General features: G+C 35.7%; 1 protein-coding gene across 1 annotated transcript in view; it reads left to right on the forward strand.

The window, feature by feature from the left end:
* Positions 1-1,329: 1,329 nt before the first annotated feature.
* The window catches only part of LOC111048644 (pyruvate kinase), a gene marked incomplete at its 5' end in the record, with an annotated part of 29,369 nt that continues 4,832 nt past the window's right edge, over positions 1,330-25,866 (forward strand). Inside the window, 7 exons of the mRNA XM_039435064.1 lie at positions 1,330-1,530; positions 4,283-4,496; positions 6,820-7,001; positions 11,988-12,233; positions 15,779-16,001; positions 18,359-18,515; positions 24,366-24,424. Of these exons, the coding sequence (XP_039290998.1) occupies positions 1,330-1,530; positions 4,283-4,496; positions 6,820-7,001; positions 11,988-12,233; positions 15,779-16,001; positions 18,359-18,515; positions 24,366-24,405 (1,263 nt within the window). The remainder of the gene's footprint in view (positions 1,531-4,282; positions 4,497-6,819; positions 7,002-11,987; positions 12,234-15,778; positions 16,002-18,358; positions 18,516-24,365; positions 24,425-25,866) is intronic.

Here is a 25,866-nt window from a genome sequence, read left to right on the forward strand (position 1 = left end):
CAAATTGAATTAATTTGTTTCAATTATTAAAAGTATAATTATTCATTAATACAAATGAAAATAGCCCTATAACTATCCTCAGTAAATTAAAAATCTTTATGCAAAATTTTCAAGTTAATCAGTTCAGTAGTTCAGACGTGATGATGCGTCAAACATAATTTCCCTATCCTCTACACGTGTATACGTCTTTAAACCAGTTCTTTCCTCTATTATAGTATAGAAGATGATAGATAGATGGATATATCATCCATTTATCTATCATCTTCTATACTATAATAAAGGAAATGAATGAGAATACATTTTGAAAGGTTTGAGATATCGATGTGCGGTTTTCACCATACCTTTTCTTTGGAAATCCTATCGGAATCATGTATCATATGACCACCTTTCAATTAAAAAAAGAAGTTGGATTCAAAATGGCGGAAAAAATTTGGGTGCGACGGAAAACCTGTTTTTATCATTCGAAAAGGTTCCCTTTAGAAAACTAAAATTCATCAAAATTGATTTTTCCTTCAAATTTCACTCATTTTTGAAAAATCAGAACTCAGTACTCATTGGAGATAGGGAGTTCCGAATGATCTAATTTTATTCAGAATTCTGTGATCGAAAAAAAGGCGAGAGCAAATTTTTCTTTCCGATTACGAGATTTGGCAGAAATAGCTGAAAACTCGAAAATGAGCCGAAGATACAAGGTTTTTGGGCCACCCTGTATCTAGCACAAGGAAATTTTGCATGAAGAAATTGGTTCTGGACTTCTCTTATGTACCCAAATAGTATATTAAAAATCAGAACTACAATATAAATTGCAAGCACACCCCTTTTTTCATGTCTATATTGACTGGACTATACAGTTGAAGTGTTGTATAATGTATGTTACCTTAAATTATCCATGCACAAGCCTAGAGCTCATGTGGTAGGTGCAATTCCTTAGCGACGACTCTAGAGCCTTATGGATAGTCGCGGCTAGAGCTGCGTGGCTATAGTCGTCGCGTCTAGCGTACATAACAAAACCTAAAATTCATTCGATTTGATTAATTATATGCTGTTATAGATGTATTAGAATTGTTGGCTACTATATTTCTTTTACGATTCATACCGTATCACATCAAACCTGATTTATTGTAATGTAATGTGTGTTATAAATTTATAATTACAAATTCATTCGATTTGATGAATCATATGCTGTTATAGATGTATTAGAATTGTTGGCTACTATATTTCTTTTACGATTCATACCGTATCACATCAAACCTGCTTAATTGTAATGTAATGTGTGTTTTTTTTTTAATTACAATTTTAATGTATTGTAATTTATTGTAATTGTAATGCTGGATTAATTTGTTTCAGGGTGCGTCGGCCGAAGTGGCTCTGAAGCGGAACGACCCAATCACACTGACCACAGACAAGGCGTACGCCGAGAAGTGCAGCGCCAAGACCCTCTACGTCGACTATGACAACATCACGAAAGTCGTCAAGCCTGGCAACCGCGTCTTCATTGATGATGGTCTCATCTCTCTCATCGTCAAACAGGTCGGTTCACTGTTCTATTTGTAAATAAATCTATAGATTTGTTTTTTATTTATTGTTCCATTCAACAAGAAACAAGTTTACATAAAAACATTATAATACATAAATATAAAGAAATGAGAATTTCAGTACCCTTTTTTTTGAAATATTTTATCACTACATGTTTCGGACATTTATGCCATTTTCAATAAAACTTCTGCAAATGGCATAAATGTCCGAAACATGTAGTGATAAAATATTTCAAAAAAAGGGTACTGAGATTCTTATTTCTTTATGTTTATATTACAAGTAGCCCTATACAGAAAAGAGATAAAACAATTATAATACATATATTTGCATATGCATTGATAGGCCAAGGTTAAAAAAATTACACTTAATATGTCAAATACTAATAGAATCTAGTAAGTTCTGGAGCCACTGACATGCATCTTCTCCAGCATCATGATGATAATAATAGGCTTTTAATTTTTTCCTGCAGGAAAATTCATTTTTCCATTCATTCATTAGGTTGAAACATCACAGTATTTGAATGAAAAACACGCCTAAAACTTCTTCACTAACTGAATTTAATTTATTAAACTGCCCGAAGTAAGATTATGTTTAACACATTAGCAAATTTTCACTTTCACAAGACAAATAGGCTAACTATTTGCAAATAGCTATTTCCAAAAACCATCAATTGATTTACACAGTTCATGCCAATAGCATGTTTATATTTGAATAGACTTTTAAACTAATAGAGTTTTGAGCAAGCAAATAATCCTTTATGTCTAATAATGATCATTCTCACATGAAAGCTATGTGTGGATGGCGAATCCATTTTTTCTGAAGCTTTCCAATATAAAATTAAACATTTAGAGAAAAAAAAACATTTAACTGATATACATTTCTGAACCGAACTGATTTTAATTATAATTTAGAATTTTGAAAGGTTGATATAAACGCCATAAAACCAACTAATAAATATTTTAAAATATTCAAAATCTATAAGAAATTTTCATCTCTACGATGATTCACTAAATGCTCTCCCAGTTCTTGATACACAAATATTGCAGGGACTTCTGCTCAATCAGCTCTAATTTCAGATCAATATTTGTGATTGAGATGCTAGCCACTAACAACAGGTCATGCATGATGAAAATGTGTGTACACACATGTCGTCATACATGTTGTGTCATCAGCGAAAGGCTTCGAACAAAATGTTTTGAGGTTTGGTTTTGGTATCTTCGATTTCTTGTTGCCTATTTCTTCTTCACTACTCTATTTGAGGTTAAATTATTAAAAAATAACTAATAGTGAGTAGGTTTTTGATTTTGTATTCAAATTTTTCAAATAAGTGCAATATTTCTTGAGTTTTTAATTTATTGTGGTTCATTTAGAGTATAAAATCATCATTCAAAACTTTCAAATCATTATTCATGGACCGAAAATCAAGTGACTAAGCAGTGTGTGATTACAGTAGTAGTTCTGTGAACAGTAGACCTCACGTAGTATTCTCATCCACAAGTATCTGATTGAAACTATATAGACCTTACGGAAATACAGCAATAGGCTGGCCTCTCCACACATCTGTGTAATCACTTGTCAGCTGATTTATGATGAATAATAAATTCTATAGTCAGGGGCCTGTTTCATAGAAGTTACAAGTTAGTCCTGTAATACAGGGAATCACCATTCCAATTACATGGTCAATATAGCCGATAAAATCAGCTGTTCCTGTATTACAGGACTTCTAAATTTTTATGAAACAGGCCCCTGATTTTTACTCTAATATTGGCGTATGAAGGAGGCTCCTCTTTCCTTTTATATTATCCTTGAAATGCAAAATTTCCAAAAACCTTGTATATATACGTCGACGCGCAATTAAAAAAGGAACATACCTGTCGAATTTCATGAAACTCTATTACCGCGTTTCGCCGTAAATGCGCAACATATAAACATTTAAACATTAAGAGAAATGCCAAACCGTCGACTCGAATCTTAGACCTCACTTCGCTCGGTCAATAAACTTAACTTTTGGAGAACAACAAAATTTTATTGAAATTTTTGGAGAGAAATAGTACAGGCTCAGTCTAGTCTTTCCTCCAATGTCATAATTGTATTATGATTAAAGTGTTTTACACAGTAAAATTGTATCATTGTAATTAGTCATTTTCCAGTGATTTAGTTATTGTTATTGGTTGTTTATTTAATGTTACACGATACTAAACATGTTACATGTTACACGATGCCAAACCGTCGACTTGAATCTTAGACCTCACTTCGCTCGGTCAATAAACTTAACTTTTGGAGAACAACAAAATTTTATTGAAATTTTTGGAGAGAAATAGTACAGGCTCAGTCTAGTCTTTCCTCCAATGTCATAATTGTATTATGATTAAAGTGTTTTATACAGTAAAATTGTATCATTGTAATTAGTCATTTTCCAGTGATTTAGTTATTGTTATTGGTTGTTTATTTAATGTTACACGATACTGTCAAACAGGCTTGTTCAAAGCATCTTGCTGATTACAAAACATGCATGATGATCATGAACACACAAGTAATAAAATAATGAAATAATGATTTTATTTATCAGAAAAATTCATAATACAATAATTTGTAATAATACAATACACCAAATAATAACAATACATGTACATTATGCATGTCCAGTCCAGTCGTTAGTGGCCAGCCTCAGGCATTTGCTTCTTGCACAATTGTGTTGCATGTTGTCGGTAACTTGATGAATGAAGTGTGTTGTGACTGTGCCAAGGTGGGAGCCAAGGAAGTGCAGTGTGTAATTGAGAACGGTGGTGACCTGGGCAGTCGCAAGGGCGTGAATCTGCCAGGAGTTCCGGTCGATCTGCCCGCCGTCTCCGAGAAGGACATGTCCGATCTCAAGTTTGGAGTCCAGCAGGGAGTCGACTTCATCTTCGCCTCTTTCATTCGTAATGCCTCGGCTATCACCGATATCAGGAAGATCCTTGGTGAGGCACACTATTATAATTATAATCATGTCATGTCAGAGGCCCTGCAATTGATCAGGTGCGACCTCAAAATTCTTGACACCAAACCTGAGCCAGCCAGGTCACTCCATATTTATTTTGTTTTCATTTTAAATTCGGTTCTTTTTCAAATTTTAGTTATTTTTTCTCATCGTCTTCAAATTCTTTCTCTTTTTTATCATCGTAATTTCACATCTCCTTCACATTTCTCATTTCCATCTACTGCTTCTTATATTTCTTTCCTCTCTAACCTTCCTTTTCCTACTTATTATTCTTATCTTTTTTCTCTTCCATGATTATCATTATTTTTCTCTCTACCAATCACTCTCTTAACCTAGCTCCGCAGTGCAGGCTGTATGCTTGTCTGACAAATAATAGCAGCGTTGGCGGGAATGCGAGCGGCCGCAGTATCATCTTCCACCCAGCAATGGTCGGCGTAGTTCCGCCTAGCGGACAGACGAAAGATCAATCCAGTCGGTTATTTGATCCTTCCAGCCAGGCTCAGCCAAGCAGCCGAGACAATAGAACAATGGAGTGGCGGTCTTATTCGCGTTCATCAGCAGTTTTCTTTCTCACGATTATTTTGATTTTTGTGTGTCAATAATAACTCCAGTCACCAGTAAAAAGTTACCAGAAACGTGGTTCACTACCATATTAATGACTTTTCATGATGATTTTTAATTATTTTAAAACATTGTTGACATTCTGAGCCTTCAGGCTAAACTTGGGGTCACTGAGAACGAATCTACAATCAGAATTTCTCTATCACGAAAAATAACGTGAAGAACCCAGCTGTTGATCTTCCGGCAACTGTTAACAGTCATCCTGCAATGCGGCCGAAACACTTCCAAGCCAGACACCCATCTCATATGACAACAACGCCAAGCTGTGAGAAACCATCCTGCACTGCGGCGCTAGGTTTATATATGAGAAGAACGGTTGAATTCAACTTGCATTCTGTTTAAACGTCCTATTTGATCCAAATAATTTCAAAATACCAAATATACTTAATATTTTCCACTAGATTTATAATACTGATTTTAGTTACAGATTTTAGGTTCTATATGATTTTAGTCACAACCATTAATTCTCCCGTTCGAAATCCTACTGAAGCTGTACGTCCACTCATCTCTCATCAATCTGATTTCTGATTGAGACATTTTTTTTCTGATTGAAACATTTTTTTGTAACTTGATGCTGTCGATAAATGTCTTAGTGTTGTCGTAGTGAAGTAATCCAATGTAGTGATCTCTAGACTGAATAAATACAAATTATTTTAATGGTTGGTTATTGGCTTTTAAACATACGCTTTTGATGTTTTTTACTACGACGTGCAATTATTCAAGTTTGACTGAAATGGACGCTTGCCGTTCGAAAGTACTCCAGTAAGTAAGTAAACTGAGTACTTATATGTACTGTACTATATTAATTTCTCATATGTGAATTGTTATTTTAATTATGTGTAAATTGTAGTATGTAGTAGGTGTAGTGTTTGACTATGATAGTTAAGTTTTTCAACTTGTAATTTTTTAATGAATAATGACGATTGTCTCAACATATTGTATGTTTCATGACAATAAACGATAATTTGATTTGAAACAAAATTTCTTATTCACATGAATAATTGACTGCACATTTTTCTAAAAACATCATAACCGTGTGTTAATGCATCGCATCTCGGAATGGATCGAGAAACCATTGATTTCTATCTTATTCATATTTATTTCACTGGGCAATTCGAGACACTTTTGAGATTTCCCACACAATTCGAGGATGAGATAAATGTGTTAATGCATCGCATCTCGGAATGGATCGAGACCATTGGTTTCTATCTTATTCGTATTTATTTTACTGAGCAATTCAAGACACTTTGAGATTTCCCACACAATTCGAGGATGAGATAAATGTGTTAATGCATCGCATCTCGGAATGGATCGAGAAACCATTGGTTTCTATCTTATTCGTATTTATTTCACTGAACAATTCGAGACACTTTTAAGATTTCCCATACAATTCGAGGATGAGATAAATGTGTTAGTGTATCGCATCTCGGAATGGATCGAGAAACCATTGGTTTCTATCTTATTCGTATTTATTTCACTGAGCAATTCGAGACACTTTTGAGATTTCCCACACAATTCGAGGATGAAATAAATGTGTTAATGCATCGCATCTCGGAATGGATCGAGAAACCATTTGTTTCTATCTTATTCGTATTTATTTCACTGAGCAATTCGAGACACTTTTGAGATTTCCCACACAGTTCGAGGATGAGATTTAATTTATGTTGATTATTTTTGAACAGGCGAGGAAGGCAAGAACATCAAGATCATTGCGAAGATCGAGAACCAGCAGGGCATGCAGAATCTGGATGAGATCATTGAGGCCGCTGACGGCATCATGGTGGCTCGTGGTGACCTTGGCATTGAAATTCCCCCGGAGAAGGTCTTCCTCGCTCAGAAGGCTATGATCGCCAAGTGCAACAAGGTTAGTACTATCATAGAGGAAAAATAGCGTAAGTAGATATCCCATGGTATAGGGCGTTTATGTCGCAACTTATACTGTTACCTCAAGCCGATAGTCCACCTATTTCTTTACTATGAAGCTATGTGACGCTGGGGGTCGATGTCAAACGAGGCAAACGACAGAAGAGTCCTGCGACAGTCGAGACCAGCGACGGTAGAGACCGGCGACATTCGAGGCCAGCGACGGCAGAGGACTCCTGAAAAAGTGGCCTCAAATGTCGCCTGCGTTAGGCGACAGTTGAGGCCACTCTAATTTTTGTACAGCCCCGACAGTCGAGACCTGCAACGGCAGAGGACTCCTGAAAAAGTGGCCTGCGTTAGGCGACAGTTGAGGCCACTCTAATTTTTGTACAGCCTCGACAGTCGAGACCTGCGATGGCAGAGGACTCCTCCAATTGAGTTTCGTCAACAAAGGTGGTCAAGTCATATACATTCCAGTACTTGGATGATGATCCCTAAACATATTTTTAAGTAATGGGAATCCATTACTACTGCATTATGCCTCCTTCATTGACAAATATAAATATTTATCCATCTTCTATCCATCTATAAGACGAGATGGTGTCTGTCTTTCTGTCTGTTTGTATGTGAGCTCATCACGCTTGAAATACTTGACTGATTAAGCTGTAATTCTTCACAAAGATGATCGTTCTGAAAATCCTTCAAGGATAAGCACTATCTACCTTCAAAGTTCATATGCTTTTTTTATGAAGGAAGTTTCCATTATTTAGTTTTCAACAAATCAGAAGTTATAATCATTATAAAATGTATTTTGTCTGGAATCGCAGTAGGATTGTGTCCTCAACTGTCGCCTGCTGCAAGCGAGTCTCTAATTTTTGTACAGGCCCGACAGTCGAGACCAGCGACATTCGAGGCCAGCGGCGGCAGAGGACTCCTGGAAAAGAGGCCTCAAATGTCGCCTGCGTTAGGCGACAGTTGAGGCCACTCTAATTTTTGTACAGCCCCGACAGTCGAGACCTACGACGGGAGAGGACTCCTGAAAAAGTAGCCTCAAATGTCGCCTGCGTTAGGCGACAGTTGAGGCCACTCTAATTTTCGTACACTCCCGACAGTCGAGGCCTACGACCGTAGAGGACTGTATAACAGTCCTCTACGGTCGTAGGCCTCGAATGTCGTCGGTCTCGACTGTCGCGCCCCCGACGCTGGTAGTCTCTCACATTGTGCCGTTCATACACTCTCACCCGGCCAAAACAGTAAAAATCTATAATAATCGTCAGTAATCGGCTTGAGATAACAGTAGAAGTTGCGACATAAACGCCCTATACCATGGGATATCTACTTACGCTTTTTTTTCTCTATGGTACTATTAAAGATATTAGTAAAAGTTGACAATTCAGTTGGTATTATCATTGCAGATTCTTCATAATTTGATTATTCAAGAATATTTTATTCTACGTAGGATACTGGGACCGGTTAGAGAAGAAGATGGTTATAGAAGGAGATACAATCAGGAACTCTATACCATTTTCAGGGAACCTGACATTATTGGTGTAATTAAAGGAAATGGAATAAGATGGGCAGGACATGTCCAGAGAATGGATCCGGCAAGGGCACCAAAGAATGTACTGTACTGCATAGTACAAGGAAAAAGGAAAGTGGGACGCCCAAAACTCAGATGGCTGGATGAACTGGAGAAGGACTTGAGAGAGCTGGGAATACGACGATGGAAGACGACTGCACTGAATAGAGAGAGGAGGAGACTGATTGTAGAGCAGGCCAAAACTCGACTATCGGGTTGTAGTGCCACATAATTATGAATGATGATGATGAAGAATTGAATTATTTTCAAGGAATTCTTGAATGAATGAACCTTAAGTTTTACTATCGTTTTACCAGAATGCACAAGTGACACAATAATAATTATAAATAGGCCTATAGCAACTCACTTAATTACACTGAAAAACCAGCAAAGCTGCTGACAAAACAGGAAACAGCAAACATTGCTTGACTTGATAAATAATCGTAGCTTATATGCTTTTTGTAATCGACATATGTCTTTATTCTGAATAAACTCCTCTGTTCGTGTTGTACCCTCGACCAGAGGAATTATTATTATTTTTATAATGTGGATTGGTGGTTGGCCAGCGCTGGTCTTCACTGGCCTTCATTTGCCTCTGCTGGACAAAAGTTGGAGCGATGGCCAACGAAGGCCAATTAAGGCCAGCGCTGGCCAACCACCCATCCACACTCTGGCACTGTTGTTCGCCATTTGTACACATTGGGCCAATATGTGGATGCGACATAACATTCAAGTTTATTGATTTTTTGCATAACAATCGTCATTACAACGCTCAAAAACTATTACTACTACTTTTAAACTCACTACAATTGAGGGGGTCAGAATACAAGGGGTCCAAGTGACATTTTTCATTTTTTTGAGTTAGCTACAGTAATCGATAGCTGAAAGTGGTAAAAATCTAGTATACAAGAGGTATAAGCGTAACAGCTTAACCCATCAGCTGAAATCTGATATAAAATTTTTAAACTACATTTTCAAACAATTGTTTATTTGATTAAACAAGGGGTCCAAGTGACTTGGATCACTACCTCCGTAAGCAAAGCCATGTGACGTCAGCACAGGTAGGGCTCCTACACCAATAAAAATTTGTTGATTCCAGCTGATCTATATCAGCTAGTGTTTTTATTGGTGTAGGAGCCCTACCTATGCTGACGTTACCATCAACCACCTGTCATGCACTATGGCTTTGTTTACGGAGGTAGTGCTTGGATCCCTTGTTTACAGGACAACTGTTGCTCGTATCCATCAAATTAAATTTAACCTTGATTAAGCCATGTCACCAAGCAAAAGATACTTCAAGAACCAATTGGCGAATCAGATAATATTACAATGAGGTAATTGATCATTGTTTAATTGCTGGTAAATTTGATAGATTTATGTGTAGCTAGACAATAGAGTTTTGTCGGTTAAACAAGGGGTACAAGTGATACTTCTTATCACTATTTTGCTGATAATTGAGAAAGGAGAGCAATTTGAGACATGAAACTGTGTGTTTGATTTGGTAAAAGTATACTGAATAGTTATAGGAATAAATGAATATCATTTCTATTTTCATTTCATGAATGAAGAATTAATTAATTTAAGTAAACTTTAGGCTCAATTTTCTCGAAACTAACAATATGTCACTTGGACCCCTTGTATTATGACCCCTTCAATTAGTGTAATGTAATTTACTTAATTTTATTTATTTATTTCATCATTCAGAATTACACACCTTTCAGAAGAGTACCACAGACTCCAACCCAAAACGGTAATATTAATAATCAAGTAAACAGAGTGAGTCATATATGGGAACCCGTCAATAAGAAGGAGATTATTGTAGATATAATACTGTAACTTTCAGGATAAGTTATGGTCGAATACTCTACCTTTTGACGTACAACTGAATTTCAACCCCTCATAAGGGGGTGACTTAGGGGTTGTAACTCGAATATTTTAAATGTAAACACCCATTGTGTGGTAAATCATTTTAAAGGCCTTTTCAAAACAAGAAAGACGGCATCAATAGAAATGGTCTATGACACTTGTATCCAAAATGGCGGCTGTTTCAACTTTATCAATCATTTCTTAAAAAACTAAAACTTCAATCAGCCGCCATTATGGATACAAGTGTAACAGACCATTTTTATTGATTGATGTCATCTTTCTTGTTTTAGTAAGTCCTTTAAAATGATGTAACACACACAAATGGGTGTTTACTTTTAAAATATTCAAGTTACAACCTCTAAGTCGCCCGCTTATGAGGGGTTGAAATTCAGTTGTACGTCGAAAGGTAGAGTATTTGACCAATAACTTATCCTGATAGTTACAGTATTATATCTACAACAGTCTCCAACTTATTGAAGGGTTCCCATACATATGACTAACTCTGTACATTGTAACATACATGACTAAAGAACTGTAATCTAATCTACAATTCTAAAACTAACTTGAGTGTAAGGCTCAACTCGCACTACCTTGACTCGAATCGTACGACTCCAGTCGAGAATACCCCAGTCTCTTGACCTTACGACTTTCTAGCTCATTGTCACTACTTCAGTTCCATGCTTCTCCATTTTCTAACCATACTTTATTAAAAATATAAGATCTAATTCGTCACTAATTTGCATGTAAAAAATGTATTACTAGTAGATCTGTGAACAGTAGACCTCACGCAGTATTCTCATCCACAATTACCTGATTGAAACTATAGACCTTATGGAAATACAGCAATAGACTGGCTTCTCCACACATCTGTGTAATCACTTGTCAGCTGATTTATGATGAATAATTCTGTAGTCTGATTTTCACTCTAATATAGGCGTATGAAGGAGGCTCCTCTTTCCTTTTATATTAGGCTTTTATATTAGGATGTCAGGCAGAATAAAGAATTTGAATTTGAAATTATCCTTGAAATGCAAAATTTCCAAAAACCTTGTATATACGTCGACGCGCAATTAAAAAGGTAACATACCTGTCAAATTTCATGAAAATATATTACCGCGTTTCGCCGTAAATGCGCAACATATATACATTTAAACATTAAGAAAAATACCAAACCGTCGATTTGAATCTTAGACCTCACTTCGCTCGGCCAATAATTATGAATATTATGAATATATTGTCTTTTCTAATTCCTATTATTGTCATATCTAAAATGATAAAACATCACTTTCATGAAACATAACCTCACTTTCATTAAAAATGCACGGTACGACGCAACTCAAGTCGAGACTCGACCAACATGTCGAGTCGACGCTCGACTCAGTGTCACAGTCGTGAGGTTGCGGAGACTAGAATCGACTGGTATGAGTGTCACCATTTGAAAACACATGCTGCGTCGAGTAGAGAGTCGAGTCTCTTCTCGACTTGAGTCGCTAAAGTGTGAGTTGAGCCTAAATTAAACACTTTTGTTGTTTGTTTGCGTAGGTGGGCAAACCAGTGATCTGCGCCACACAGATGTTGGAGTCGATGGTGAAGAAGCCCCGCGCCACACGTGCCGAGTCATCCGACGTGGCCAACGCCATCTTGGACGGCGCCGACTGTGTCATGCTGTCCGGCGAGACGGCCAAGGGAGAGTACCCGCTCGAGTGTGTCAAGACAATGGCCGACATCTGCAAAGAAGCTGAGTCTGCCGTCTGGCACAAGCAGCTCTACATCGACCTTACCTCTGAGGTTAGTAGGTTGACATATAGTCCGAGTCCTGTAGATTTGCCTATCGGCGGAGGGCTACTATTGTTAGGCCCACGTTATAATGACAGTGTTTAATTATCAATGGCATTGCTATCCTTGTCTATCATTCAACAATGATATAATAATATAAATAAATAGCTTCATTTTCTAATTAATTGTGATTGATTTAATTCAATTTAGAAGTATTTTTTCAATTTAAAAATTATTTTTGTGTGTTTTGAATTGTAAATTAAGTGTGTAATTGAAGAATGTTAAGTGACACATAACCTAGCTACATTTGGACTGTTGTATAAATTAGAATTGGAACCGTTCTGGGCTTATAAGCCTGTGCTACTTTTCTGTAAGTTGTGTAATTCTGAATGATTAAATAAATAAACAAAGCTGATAGCGCTATCTCATCCTCGCTTTGCTCTGTTGCCAGATCGTCTTTTAACAATGTAGAATTAATTAATTAACAAAATATTTCAACCTTATTATGAAAATTCATTATTAAATTATTGAAAAATATAATTTATTGCTTAATAAAATACAATTGATTATTTTAAATGAGAATGAACAGTTAGTATTACATCAATAAACCTGTATCAGCTACCATCTATAGCTGACATTGACAAGACAGAGTTTTTCATTGACAGACAAGGCAAGGCAACGTTTTTCTCCTATCTTTCTCCACTGCCATTATAACTTGGACCTCACTATAGACTACAATACGACCAGTTCAAAAAAATCCTAAATTTCTGAAAATGTATCTTTCCATAAGCAACAGATGCTCTTTTGAATCTTCTCGAAAGCAACGTGTTGCTTCCGAAAAGACACACAAGGTGCTTCAATGTATTCTTTTTAAGCAACATATGCTTTTTTGTATCTTTTCAAAAGCAACGTGTTGCATCTGAAAAGATACACTAGGAGCTTCATTGTATCTTTCCATAAGCAGCAGATGCTCTCTTGTATCTTCTCGGAAGCAATATGTTGCATCTGAAAAGATACACTAGGAGCTTTAATGTATCTTTCCATAAGCAACAGATGGTCTTTTGCATCTGTCAAATTCAATTGAATTTGTATCTTCTCAAAAGCAACGTGTTGCATCCGATAAGATACACAAGGAGCTTTGATAAATTTATCTTTCCATAAACAACACGCATTATGCTCTTTTGTATCTTCTTGAAAGCAACGTGTTGCTTCCGAAAAGATACACAAAGAGCTTCAATGTATCTTTTTATAAGCAACATATGCTTTTTTGTATCTTCTCAAAAGCAACGTGTTGCATCCGATAAGATACACAAGGAGCTTTGATAAATTTATCTTTCCATAAGCAACAGATGCTCTTTTGTATCTTCTCGACAACAACGTGTTGCATCCGAGAAGATACATAAGGAGCTTCAATGTATCTTTTTATAAGCAACATAAGCTTTTTGTATCTTCTCAAAAGCAACGTGTTACATCCGAAAAGATGCACAAGGAAATTTTTGGCGCTACGTCCTTTTAGCACAACACAGCCTATCAGCTGAGATTCGTTCAACATGCTCTTTCCATTGCTGGTGATAAGTTACAACTCTCATTCATTAAGAATTTCTTTGTGTAGGGAGCCTCCTTTAAAAGGGAGCTGAGACTCCTTCAAGGAAGCTCTGTAGGGAGCTTCCTCCATCTAGGGATCTAGGGTCTCTGAAGCCTGATGTTTTCCCAAAGCCGTGAATATTAACCCGCGAACCATGCCTTGCATGTATGCTGTTTCAGAGTCACAGAGGCAAAGCTACAAAACGCGAACTGTAAATTATATTGAATCTCACCATAAAGAAAATATAGCATGTTTGAGACGATATCCCATGATATAGATAGTTTATGTTCAAAATTTCACTCTTAACTCAATCCGATTACTGTCGACTACTGTCTATTACTGTATTACTGTTTTGTTGGGGTGAGAGTGTAAGAACGGTACAGTCTGAGAGAATACCATCGTGCAGCGTCACATAGCTTCACGAAAAACAACTACTAGGACTATCGGCTTTATTTATTTTTTAATTTTTATTATTTATTCATTTTATTTACAAATAACACTAATTTTAATGCAAATGACACTAATGTAATTACATTGGTAGATAAAATAATAAGGTAGTCCTTGTGCTATTTTTCTTCCAAATTTATAGGTGACAAAATCCAAGATAAGATTAGAATTTTAACTTCTACAATTTTATAAAATTTTAGTCCAAATATACATGAAAATTGAAGTTGCTTTCCATGACGAAACACTATATAATAACTGATGAAGCTCCTCTTCAGGAGTGAAATGCATTCCTCAATACTCCAACAAAAGTAAGTGTTTTTTTTCAAATATTTACAAGTAACACAGTGTCAGAACTTCAACAAAGTTATACATGAAAACTTTAATTTTGGAATTTGATGGCTTGAATTAATAATTTGATCAGAAATATTCCACTCAATTACCACTTGTAACGAATAAAATTGAGTTATGAAAAAAAAATTGGAACCATTGAAGAAACGCAAACTTGTAAACACTAAAGCTCAGCTGACTTTAGTTAACAGTGCAATTTGGAACATGACAAGTAGCTTTAACTTTTCAAAAGTAGCTCTAACGGCGTGTGGTGAAATCCGATTTTTCCTCCACCTACTGTCTAAAGTACTTACTTTACTCCCTGAAACCTAGTACTAAAGTGTCACTTTTTCGCTCTCGGTAGTAAAAAACAGAAAAACTCCCTAGGGAGTAAAAGTGACTCCATTTAAATAACATGGGGAGCATCTCTATTTTGAAACTTACATTGTAATAGGTTAGAAGGTCTAAGCACAGATGAGAAAGCATAATAGAGGTGTCTGTCATTGAGTCAACTGAATTCAATACCACAACCAGAAATTTGATTAACTCATGAAATATATGTTTGTATGTTAATTATTATATTCTTAATATTAGTAGACGATAAAAATTTATACAATTTTTAAAATATTTTATTCTATTCAAAATACCAGCCAACAAATATTTTTGATCTGCAATTCAAATCTGAACCGCGTGATCTGGAGTCAGCCATTTTTGGTAGCTGCTCAGCTGATATAATTGTTACAACTTTTGCCGATAGATAGCGCAATCGGCAGTGCCAATCAGACGACCGGTTTTTAGGTTTTAGATTTAGGTTATGTTGTTAGGAATCATTGTCACCAATACGTAAGTTATTAGAATGATTTTATTTGCAGTTTCTATAAAAAATGTAGATGGAGGAAAAATGTTGTGTACATCACGAGCGAAAAATACATTTTCTCCCTCAGGAAAATTCCTGCCCTTTGCTTCGCCTCGGGCTTCAAACTTTTTCCCACAGGGAGAAAAAGTCGTACTTTTCACTCTAGATATACAAATAACTATTGTCAGTTATTGGGTGACTACAGTTTACGGCGCTTTAGTCCCTGGTTGAAATCCAGTCTTAAGAAATCCTCTCTTAAGATCTCTTTTCATTAATATCATTTGAGATCAATTGATCTTGAGATTCATTAATTTCAATTGTTTTGTGTGTATGTGTGTACAGATCCCAGCGCCAATAGACGCTACGCACGCGGTGGCAGTGGCAACAGTTGACGCAGCCAGCAAGTGCCACGCATCGGCCATTGTGGTGATCACGACGACAGGGAGGTCTGCCCACCTGGTGGCCAAGTACCGCCCCCCCTGTCCCATCATCGCCATCACTCGGCAAGCGCAGGTCGCCCGCCAAATGCATGTCTACCGCGGTGTCCTGCCTCTGCTCTATGACGGTAATTATTCACATCAAATCATAAACTAGATGAACTCATAGAGAAACAATAGCATGACTAGATATCCCATGGTATAGGGCATTTATGTCGCAACTCTCACTGTTATCTCAAGCCGATAGTTCATGTAATTCTTTCCCGTGAAGCTGTGTGACACTGGTAGTCTCTCATATTGTGCCGTTCATACACTCTCACCCCAACAAAACAGTAAAATTCGACAATAATCAACAGTAATCGGCTTGAGATAACAGTAAAAGTTGCGACATAAACACCATATACCATGGGATATCTACTTACGCTATTGTTTCTCTATGATGAACTCAAGCTGACGAAATTAGAACTAGATAAACTGAAAACTTGTCGAATTGACAACTCGAAGTAGTGAGAGTAAACAAACTGAAAACATGACGAACGATAACTTGACGTAATAAGAACTTGACAAACTGAAATTAGAAATTGACAAATTGATACTCTGACATACTGAATACTTGACGTACTGAAATCTTGACTAACTGAAAAATTGATGGAATTATAGCTTGACGAAATGAAAACTTGAAAAAACTGAAAACTTGCTGAACTGTTTGGCGAATCATCTGATTGCCACCTGTGATGTTTTCAACTCGTGTAGTTTGTTTATCACTTGTAACAGTTTATTTCAATATTTATCCAGAGTTCAATTTTGTCATTGCAACATTAAAATTATTTCATCATTTATTTAGTTCCATTTAATCAATTTCAACATAGGAAATCCTCAAATTATATTCCTATAACTGTAAACATGAGTAAGTGAGAACTGGACAAACTGAAAACTTGGTGTGATGATAACTTGACAAAATGATAATTAGACACACTGAAAACTCGACGAACTGATAACTATACAAACTGAAAACTTGACAAAATGTGAACTAGACAAACTGAAAACTTGATGAACTAAAAGCTCAATTAACTGAAACCGACGAAATGAGAACTTACCAAACTTGAAACTTGATGAACTGAAACTGAAAAAATGAAATCCTGATGTGCTGAGAACTTGCCAAACTTGAAACTTGATGAACTATAAACTGAAACTATATATCTACCATCCCTCCTATTTCAACACAACAGATCCCACATAACATACATCAATCAAACACTATTCAACAAGGAAGTCTGCTAACCTGTACGGACACAATACAATAAGGAATTCCCTAAGTGTTTTTTTGAACTCCTTCAAGCCATCAATTTCTCTTATGTGAGATGGGATTGAATTAAATATTTTCATTCCCATATATAACGGGCCACTCTCCAGCAGGCTTAGTCTGTGATGTGGGTAAACAAAACCTCTAAATCGAGTATTATGGGGATGACTCACCTGGTTCTCCTCATAAATTCGTCTATTTTTAAAAACGAAGATTGCTAAATCTAATATATAAATAGCAGGAGCCGTCAGCAATCTCTTTTCTTTAAAATAAGGTCTGCAAGAGCGCATTGTATTAATCTTATAAATTATCCTAATGGCTTTCTTCTGCAGTATGAATATTCCATTATTCCCTATACTTTTTCCCCAAAAAATAACTCCATATCTCATAACTGACAGAAAATAAGCATGATATACAAAAAGAACAGTTTTTTCACTCCCTACTCTAGCCATTACTCTTAATGCAAACAAGGCTCTATTCAATTTACCAGTGACATGAGACCACCATCAGACCCAAGAATGTCGTGCAATCAGAAGTTTCAACTCTACTTTGAGTATTCAAGTTTATTCCAAAACTTTTATAGTCTCTACTGAAGGGAATTACTTTAGTTTTTTTGCAGTTCAAACTAAGACTATTCTGAACAAACCACGAATGTAATTCAGCAAGACACCTCTCAGCCTCTCTTATCAAACATTCACTGTTAATAATGGTGATTAAAGCTGTAGTGTCGTCCGCAAAAAGAGAGAGTTTGAAATTGACGTGACTCTCGATGTCATTAACATAGACCAGGTATAAGACGGGACCCAATATTGAACCCTGCGGTACTCCCTGAAACATAGGTATATGAACTGAAACTGAAGCAATGAAAACTTGAGGGAGGGATTTCTGCACTTAAACATTTTAAACATTGCTCTGTAGAACTATTATGACCGGTTTCACCAAGCTAGGTCAATATTTGAACATGGTCAAGCCACTTAACAAATTTGCAATGGATTTATCGATAGTAAATATCGCTCTAGAAGTCATATGTTCCAGTGAACTCGTAAACTGTACCCCGTACCTGATTTGACAATGTTCAAAAATGTTTTGACCGAGCTTGGTGAAACCGAACATCAAATTCAATTAATTTTTTTATTGTGATTGATCTAATTAGTGTTTTTGTTTGGTGGCGCCGGCGCACAGGTGCACAGCAAGCTGATTGGCTGAAGGACGTCGACGCACGCGTGCAGTTCGGTCTGTCGTTCGCCAAGAACCGTGGCTTCGTGAAAGCCAACGACCCGGTCGTCATCGTCACCGGCTGGAAGCAGGGTATCGGCTACACAAACACCATGCGCATTGTGTAAGTTGCAATCCAAAAGTCACCCAAATGGCACAGCTCGTTACAGAGCCATAGCTATAGTGAGGTTCACGTATCTCTTCAGATGCAACACATTGCTTCCGAGAAGATACAAGAGAGCATCTGTTGCTTATAAAAAGATACATTGAAGCACCTTGTGTGTCTTTTCGGAAGCAACACGTTGCTTTCGAGAAGATTCAAAAGAGCATCTGTTGCTTATGGAAAGATACATTTTCAGAAATTTAGGATTTTTTTGAACGGATAGTATTGTAGTCTATAGTGAGGTCCACGTTATAATGGCAGTGGAGAAAGATAGTAGAAAAACGTTGCCGAACCTCTGTCTTGTTAATGCCTTCAATGACAGTAGCTGATACCGGTTTATTGATGTAATAGTAACTGTTCATTCTCGTTTAAAATAATAAATTATATTTCATTAAGCAAGAAACGATATTTTTCAATAAATTCGGAATGAATTTTCATAACTAAGATTGTATTTTGTTAATTAATTACCATATTAATTCTACATCGTTAAAATACGATCTGGCAACAGAGCAAAGCGAGAAAGTGATAGCGCTATCCGCTTTGTTGAATGATAGACAAGGATAGCAATGCCATTCCTAATAAAAAAAAGTAAATTCGTATGGCTTTTGTTGGTGGGGAGTCCCTTGCGGGAAGGTCCCACCGCCTGAATATATAATTTAAGCCGTCAATGGGCCTTACGACTGTCATACTTCAGCCGGGACCGACAGTTAACGTGCCATTCCTAATTAAACACTGCCATTATAACGTGGACCTCACTATAGTTCTATCATATCACTATACACACGATATTAAGCTGGTTTCTGGGCTAAATCACTTGCTTTATCATGGGTTGTCGGTGCTTCTAATTTGGGTAAGATCTCATCAATTTAAATGTTCTATTAAGGTACAATTCCTTAACAATGACTAGAGCAATTTATAGGTTCACATAACCTATAAATTCATTAGATATGAATCGTAGAAGCAATATAGTATCCACTTCCAGCTCATCTGCCGCCATAACGTTCATACAACATGAAAATCCAGTAAATCATCGAATCTTATGATTGATTATGTGCTCTAGCCGCGCGTTTCAACTCGTCGCTAATGCCTACTAGTCTACATGTTGGGCCAATAATCAATAAGCAATTGTGAGATTGATTGATTGATTGATTGATTTATTTGAGAATAGGTTAAGGAGAAATTGTCCTATTGATTTCTTCTTGATGTTAATGAAGAAGAAGCCTATACATAACCTATAAGCAATTGTGAGATTGCCTAACCTATTCTCAAATCAATCAATCAATCTCACAATTGCTTATAGGTTATGTATAGTCTTCTTCTTCATTAACATCAAGAAGCTATCAATCGGACAACTTCTTCCTAACCTATTCTCAAATCAATCAATCAAACTCACAATTGCTTATAGGTTATGTATAGGTTTCTTCTTCATTAACATCCAGAAGCAATCAATAGGACAACTTCTCCCTAACCTATTCTCAAATCAATCAATCAATTGCTTATAGGTTATGTATAGGCATCTTCTTCATTAACATCAAGAAGCAATCAATAGGACAACTTCTCCCTAACCTATTCTCAAATCAATCAATCAATCAATCTCACAATTGCTTATAGGTTATGTATAGGCTTCTTCTTCATTAACATCAAGAAGCAATCAATAGGACAACTTCTCCCTAACCTATTCTCAAATCAATCAATCTCACAATTGCTTATAGGTTATGTATAGGCTTCTTCTTCATTAACATCAAGAGGCAATCAATAGGACAACTTCTCCCTAACCTATTCTCAAATAAATCAATCAATCTCACAATTGCTTATAGGTTATGTATAGGCTTCTTCTTCATTAACATCAAGAGGCAATAAATAGGACAACATCTCCCTAACCTATTCTCAAATAAATCAATCAATCTCACAATTGCTTATAGGTTATGTATGGGCTTCTTCTTCATTAACATCAAGAAGCAATCAATCGGACAACTTCTCCCTAACCTATTCTCAAATCAATCAATCAATCTCACAATTGCTTATAGGTTATGTATAGGCATCTTCTTCATTGATTTGAGAATAGGTTAGGGAGAAGTTGTTCGATTGATTGCTTCTTGATGTTAATGAAGAAGAAGCCTATACATAACCTATAAGCAATTGTGAGATTGATTGATTGATTTGAGAATAAGTTAGGGAGAAGTTGTCCTATTGATTGCTTCCTGATGTTAATGAAGAAGAAGCCTATACATAACCTATAAGCAATTGTGAGATTGATTGATTGATTTGAGAATAGGTTAGGGAGAAGTTGTCCTATTGATTGCTTCTTGATGTTAATGAAGAAGAAGCCAATACATAACCTATAAGGAATTGTGAGATTGATTGATTGATTTGAGAATAGGTTAGGGAGAAGTTGTCCGATTGATAGCTTCTTGATGTTAATGAAGAAGAAGCCTATACATAACCTATAAACAATTGTAGATTGATTGATTGATTTGAGAATAGGTTAGGGAGAAGTTGTCCTATTGATTGCTTCTTGATGTTAATGAAGAAGAAACCTATACATAACCTATAAGCAATTGTGAGATTGATTGATTGATTTGAGAATAGGTTAGGGAGAAGTTGTCCTATTGATTGCTTCTTGATGTTAATGAAGAAGAAGCCTATACATAACCTATAAACAATTGTAGATTGATTGATTGATTTGAGAATAGGTTAGGGAGAAGTTGTCCTATTGATTGCTTCTTGATGTTAATGAAGAAGAAGCCTATACATAACCTATAAGCAATTGTGAGATTGATTGATTGATTTGAGAATAGGTTTGGGAGAAGTTGTCCTATTGATTGCTTCTTGATGTTATTGAAGAAGAAGCCTATACACAATCTCAGAGTTGTAGAGTTTACAATACAATCACTTAGTGCCAGAGCATGCTACACTAATGATACTTGACACTACCTTGTTTAAATTTTTTATTTTTTGATTGTATAATATTAGTATTTTAGTATTAGTGTTGACAATTTACTTTCAAATGCGATTATTCCCAAAACATTGATGTATTGATTGATACTAGATTTGTTAGAATGCAGATGGAAATAAATATTGGAAGTTGCATTTTTTCAGATGCTAATTAATGAATAATAATTATTAAACGAAAATCCCAATTAATTGCTGTAAATCACCCCGAAGACTTCTTCTACTGCAAATATTGACGACAGTGTAAACAGCTGAATGGAATTCGTTGAGCGCTACTATACAAAAAAAAATTTTCAGCCCGGGAATCGAACCCGATTAGTAGCGCTCATCGAATTTCCATCTAGCTGTTTACTCTGTTGTCAATATTTGCAGTAGGAAAAGTCATCGGGGTAATTTACAGCATTTAATTGGGATTTTCGTTTAATAATTATTATTCATTAATTAGCATCTGAAAAAATGCAACTTCCAATTTATTTAATAATCATTACAGTATATCAATGTTTTGGGAATAATCCCATTTGAAGGTAGGTTTGAAGGTTTAATAATAATTATTTGTTAGAATAATTGAAAATAATTAGAATGAACAGAAAAGATCTCTTTCTGTTTTTCTTTTATAAAATAGACTGTAGTGAGTATTTTTTTGTATTACAGGGAAAATTCTGAATAAATTCTTAGTTTACTTGGTAATACTTGAAATGAACTATAAATTTTGCTTGCTTATTACCTAATAGTGGAAGGTAAACTTCTATGTTTGTTAAGAAATGTTATCAACTTCTGAAAAGTTTTCAGTTCAGATATTGTTACTGGTGAGATGTTGTGATATCTACCCATAATTAAAACACTGGGATGTTGTTAAAAATATCACCAATTTATTGTAAATAAAAAAATATAAAATTTAAAATAAAAAAATATAAAAAAAACTCTGCCAGTTGATGAATCAAAAACACCAGCTTTCCCTACAAGATTCAAAATCCTGAAAACACAATTATGTAGGTTTAAACTACCCGGACTGTGACAGCCTATAATTGAATTCTCAAGACAGAATCCTTCAGGTAACCAATGCCTTAACTCAACAACTCACTTCACAAACGGTTCAAGTATACGGGCCTCGAAAAAAAAATTCCAAATCTATTTATGTGAAAAACACATGCAGCCTTGATTCAAAGACCAAAAGTCAACTCACTCTTGTTTGTATAGTATGGAGCTAAAACCCATAATATTGCCTTCACGAAACGTGATAAAACACACGTTTCATCTTTGTACATTGGAGATCTTCTCGCTTTATCAATTATATTTAATAATTAAATCCGCGACCAGATTTCCAATTCACAAAATAATATTTCAAAAATTGAATAGGTTCTGATGTCATGTATGACAAATTACAAAGATGTTTCAGCATCAATGGTGTCGACCATACACCAAATAAGTGATATTTTTGACAACACCCCAGTGTTTTCATTAGTTTTCAGTTAATGAATAGATTTTTCCAGATAACTCTATTTGAAAAAGAACGATAAATTTCCATTTATATTAATCACAATTCAACTTTGTTTCAAGTACGGGGCCAGAACTGTTATCTGAATGATCAATCAAAATGAAGATTTGCAACAAAATAAAGTTGTGGAGTATCAAACTCGCATAAAGATGAATAAATGCATCGATTGGCCGAAGATAAATTTTTGGGCTTCACGTAATAAATTTAATCAAAATCCAGAAGTGTTTGATTATTTTTATTTAGTCTTGTTTGAGATAGTATAGGCTACCCAGTTGCACAACATCCGGTTAAATTTTAACCGTGATTAATTTTACGAGAACCCATCAGAGAAGGCGTTTTTGAAAAGACGGCTTCTCTGATTGGTTCTCGTGGAATTACACATGGTTAAAATTTAACCGGTTGTTGTGCAACCGGCACTTTGTTAGAATACTCAATCAGTTTCATCTCAGTATATTTGTTTGTTTATTCTTTATTGATTCATACAATAAGTACATCATCAAAATGATAAAAAATAAGGTAACCTTGTGCTATTCCTCTCCCAAATTTAGATATGGTTACACCATAGAGAAACGATAGCATAAGTAGATATCCCATGGTATAGGGCGTTTATGTCGCAACTTTTACTGTTATCTCAAGCTGATAGTTCATGTAATTCTTTCCCGTGAAGCTGTGTGACACTGGTAGTCTCTCATATTGTGCCGTTCATACACTCTCACCCCAACAAAATAGTACAAATCGACAATAATAGACAGTTATCGGCTTGAGATAACAGTAAAAGTTGCGACATAAACGCCCTATACCATGGGAAATCTACTTGAACTATTATTTCTCTATGGTTACACATAGTCTGAAATAGGTTAAGTCTTGTAGTTGTTCACTTCACAAAATTTTCAGTCCTCAATTATTTTCACAAAGTAGATTTTCAAATTCAGGTAGTATCTGATTAAAAAGTATGTGACTTACACATCTTTGCAGATTAAAATGATCTAGAATCTCTCTGATAATTATTGAAGTGTATTAAAACATCTCAATAATTTATAATTCTATATTCTTAACTTGTCTGTAAGAGAGAGTATGTTGGCAACGGGAGTACTAAGTAGAGAAGGTTTGTATGGAACTGATTGTGAAGAGGACTGTCTAATCCAGCTGAATTGTAGAAAATTGATGTGGGATACATAAATTAATTTATTTGAATACTACTACTAACAATACTTTATAATTTATATTTTTTTCAGAATTAAATAAAATATTATAGTATACACATTGCTGTATATCATAATCATAATACATTTTATTATAATATTAGTAAATGAAAAAATTAATATCTTTTGTTGGAATCTTCAACTATTTTTTTCTTGTACCAGGTATTTCGATGTAAATTCCGCTAACATAATAGCAAATTGAAACGATTTATCACCAAAAGGTACTTCTTAATTTTTAAAGAGTGTGTCTGTACTTTTGTTTTTTAGATTGATTGATGTTTTGCGATTGATTTTTCTTTCTACATTTTAATAGATTACGATCCTTGCATGTTCATATATGACGAAGTTGAAATTTGAAAATCTTGATAATTTATTTTAGTAGTAGGCTACTTGATACTTGTTCTATAATTTGGTCTCAATCCCAAATTCAGTAGAATTTTTATATTTTCTATAGTATTTGTTTTTCAATTATTAGACAATTTGCATTCCCTTGTCAGACAGGTTTAATTTTTTTTTTTCGAAACTTCCCTCAACTTACAAAGATGATAATAATCAATACAGTGATTATTATTAAGTTACAGTATTCTAGGTACAATGATAATAATTGATATTTCAAATAACTGACTTCTCCAAAACCACAGTAAGATGTGTTTACAATTAATGAATCGGACCTATCTATGATAAATCCACCAGAGTTTGGATTTACTTTAAATTAGTGTAGTGCTAATATTCGAAAGAAACCTGAAGGTATACTTTAAATTACATGAATGTTGGTCTCTCACAATAAATGTTCAATTTATTCAATTCAATGATCGCAAGCTCTAAAATCCTTGATTGTGACAACGTCAGAAAACGTATGTATTGGCCCGGTTGCACAAAAGCCTGTAAAATTTCAATCATGACTGAATGCCACGAGAACCAATATGAGAAGGCCTTTAAGAAAATGAGGCTTCTGTGATTGGTTCTCGTGGCATTTAATCACGGTTAAAATTTAAGGTCCTTTTGTGCAACCAGGACAATAACTTATACCTTTTTACTTTCCTTGCCCTGTTAGGTTAGGAAAGTATTGCTTTCCGAAAAAAGTAAGGTACCCCAATTTCTAAATTTCTATACGTTTCAAGGTCCCCTGAGTCCAAAAAAGTGGTTTTTTGGTATTGGTCTGTGTGTGTGTGTGTGTGTGTGTGTGTGTGTGTGTGTGTGTGTGTGTGTGGTGTGTGTGTGTGTGTGTGTGTGTGTGGTGTGTGTGTGTGTGTGTGTGTGTGTGTGTGGTGTGTGTTGTGTGTGTGTGTGTGTGTGTGTGGTGTGTGTGTGTGTGTGTGTGTGTGTGTGTGTGTGTGTGTGGTGTGTGTGTGTGTGTGTGTGGTGTGTGTGTGTGTGTGTGTGTGTGTGTGGTGTGTGTGTGTGTGTGTGTGGTGTGTGTGTGTGTGTGTGTGGTGTGTGTGTGTGTGTGTGTGTGGTGTGTGGGTGTGTGTGTGTGTGTGTGGTGTGTGTGTGTGTGTGTGTGTGTGTGTGTGTGTGTGTGGTGTGTGTGTGTGGTGTGTGTGTGTGTGTGTTGTGTGTGTGTGTGTGTGTGTGTGTGTGGTGTGGTGTGTGTGTGTGTGGTGTGTGGTGTGTGTTGTGTGTGTGTGTGTGTGGTGTGTGTGTGTGTGTGTGTGTGGTGTGT

Source organism: Nilaparvata lugens, chromosome 8, assembly GCF_014356525.2.
Source record: "Nilaparvata lugens isolate BPH chromosome 8, ASM1435652v1, whole genome shotgun sequence".
Taxonomy (NCBI): domain Eukaryota; kingdom Metazoa; phylum Arthropoda; class Insecta; order Hemiptera; family Delphacidae; genus Nilaparvata; species Nilaparvata lugens.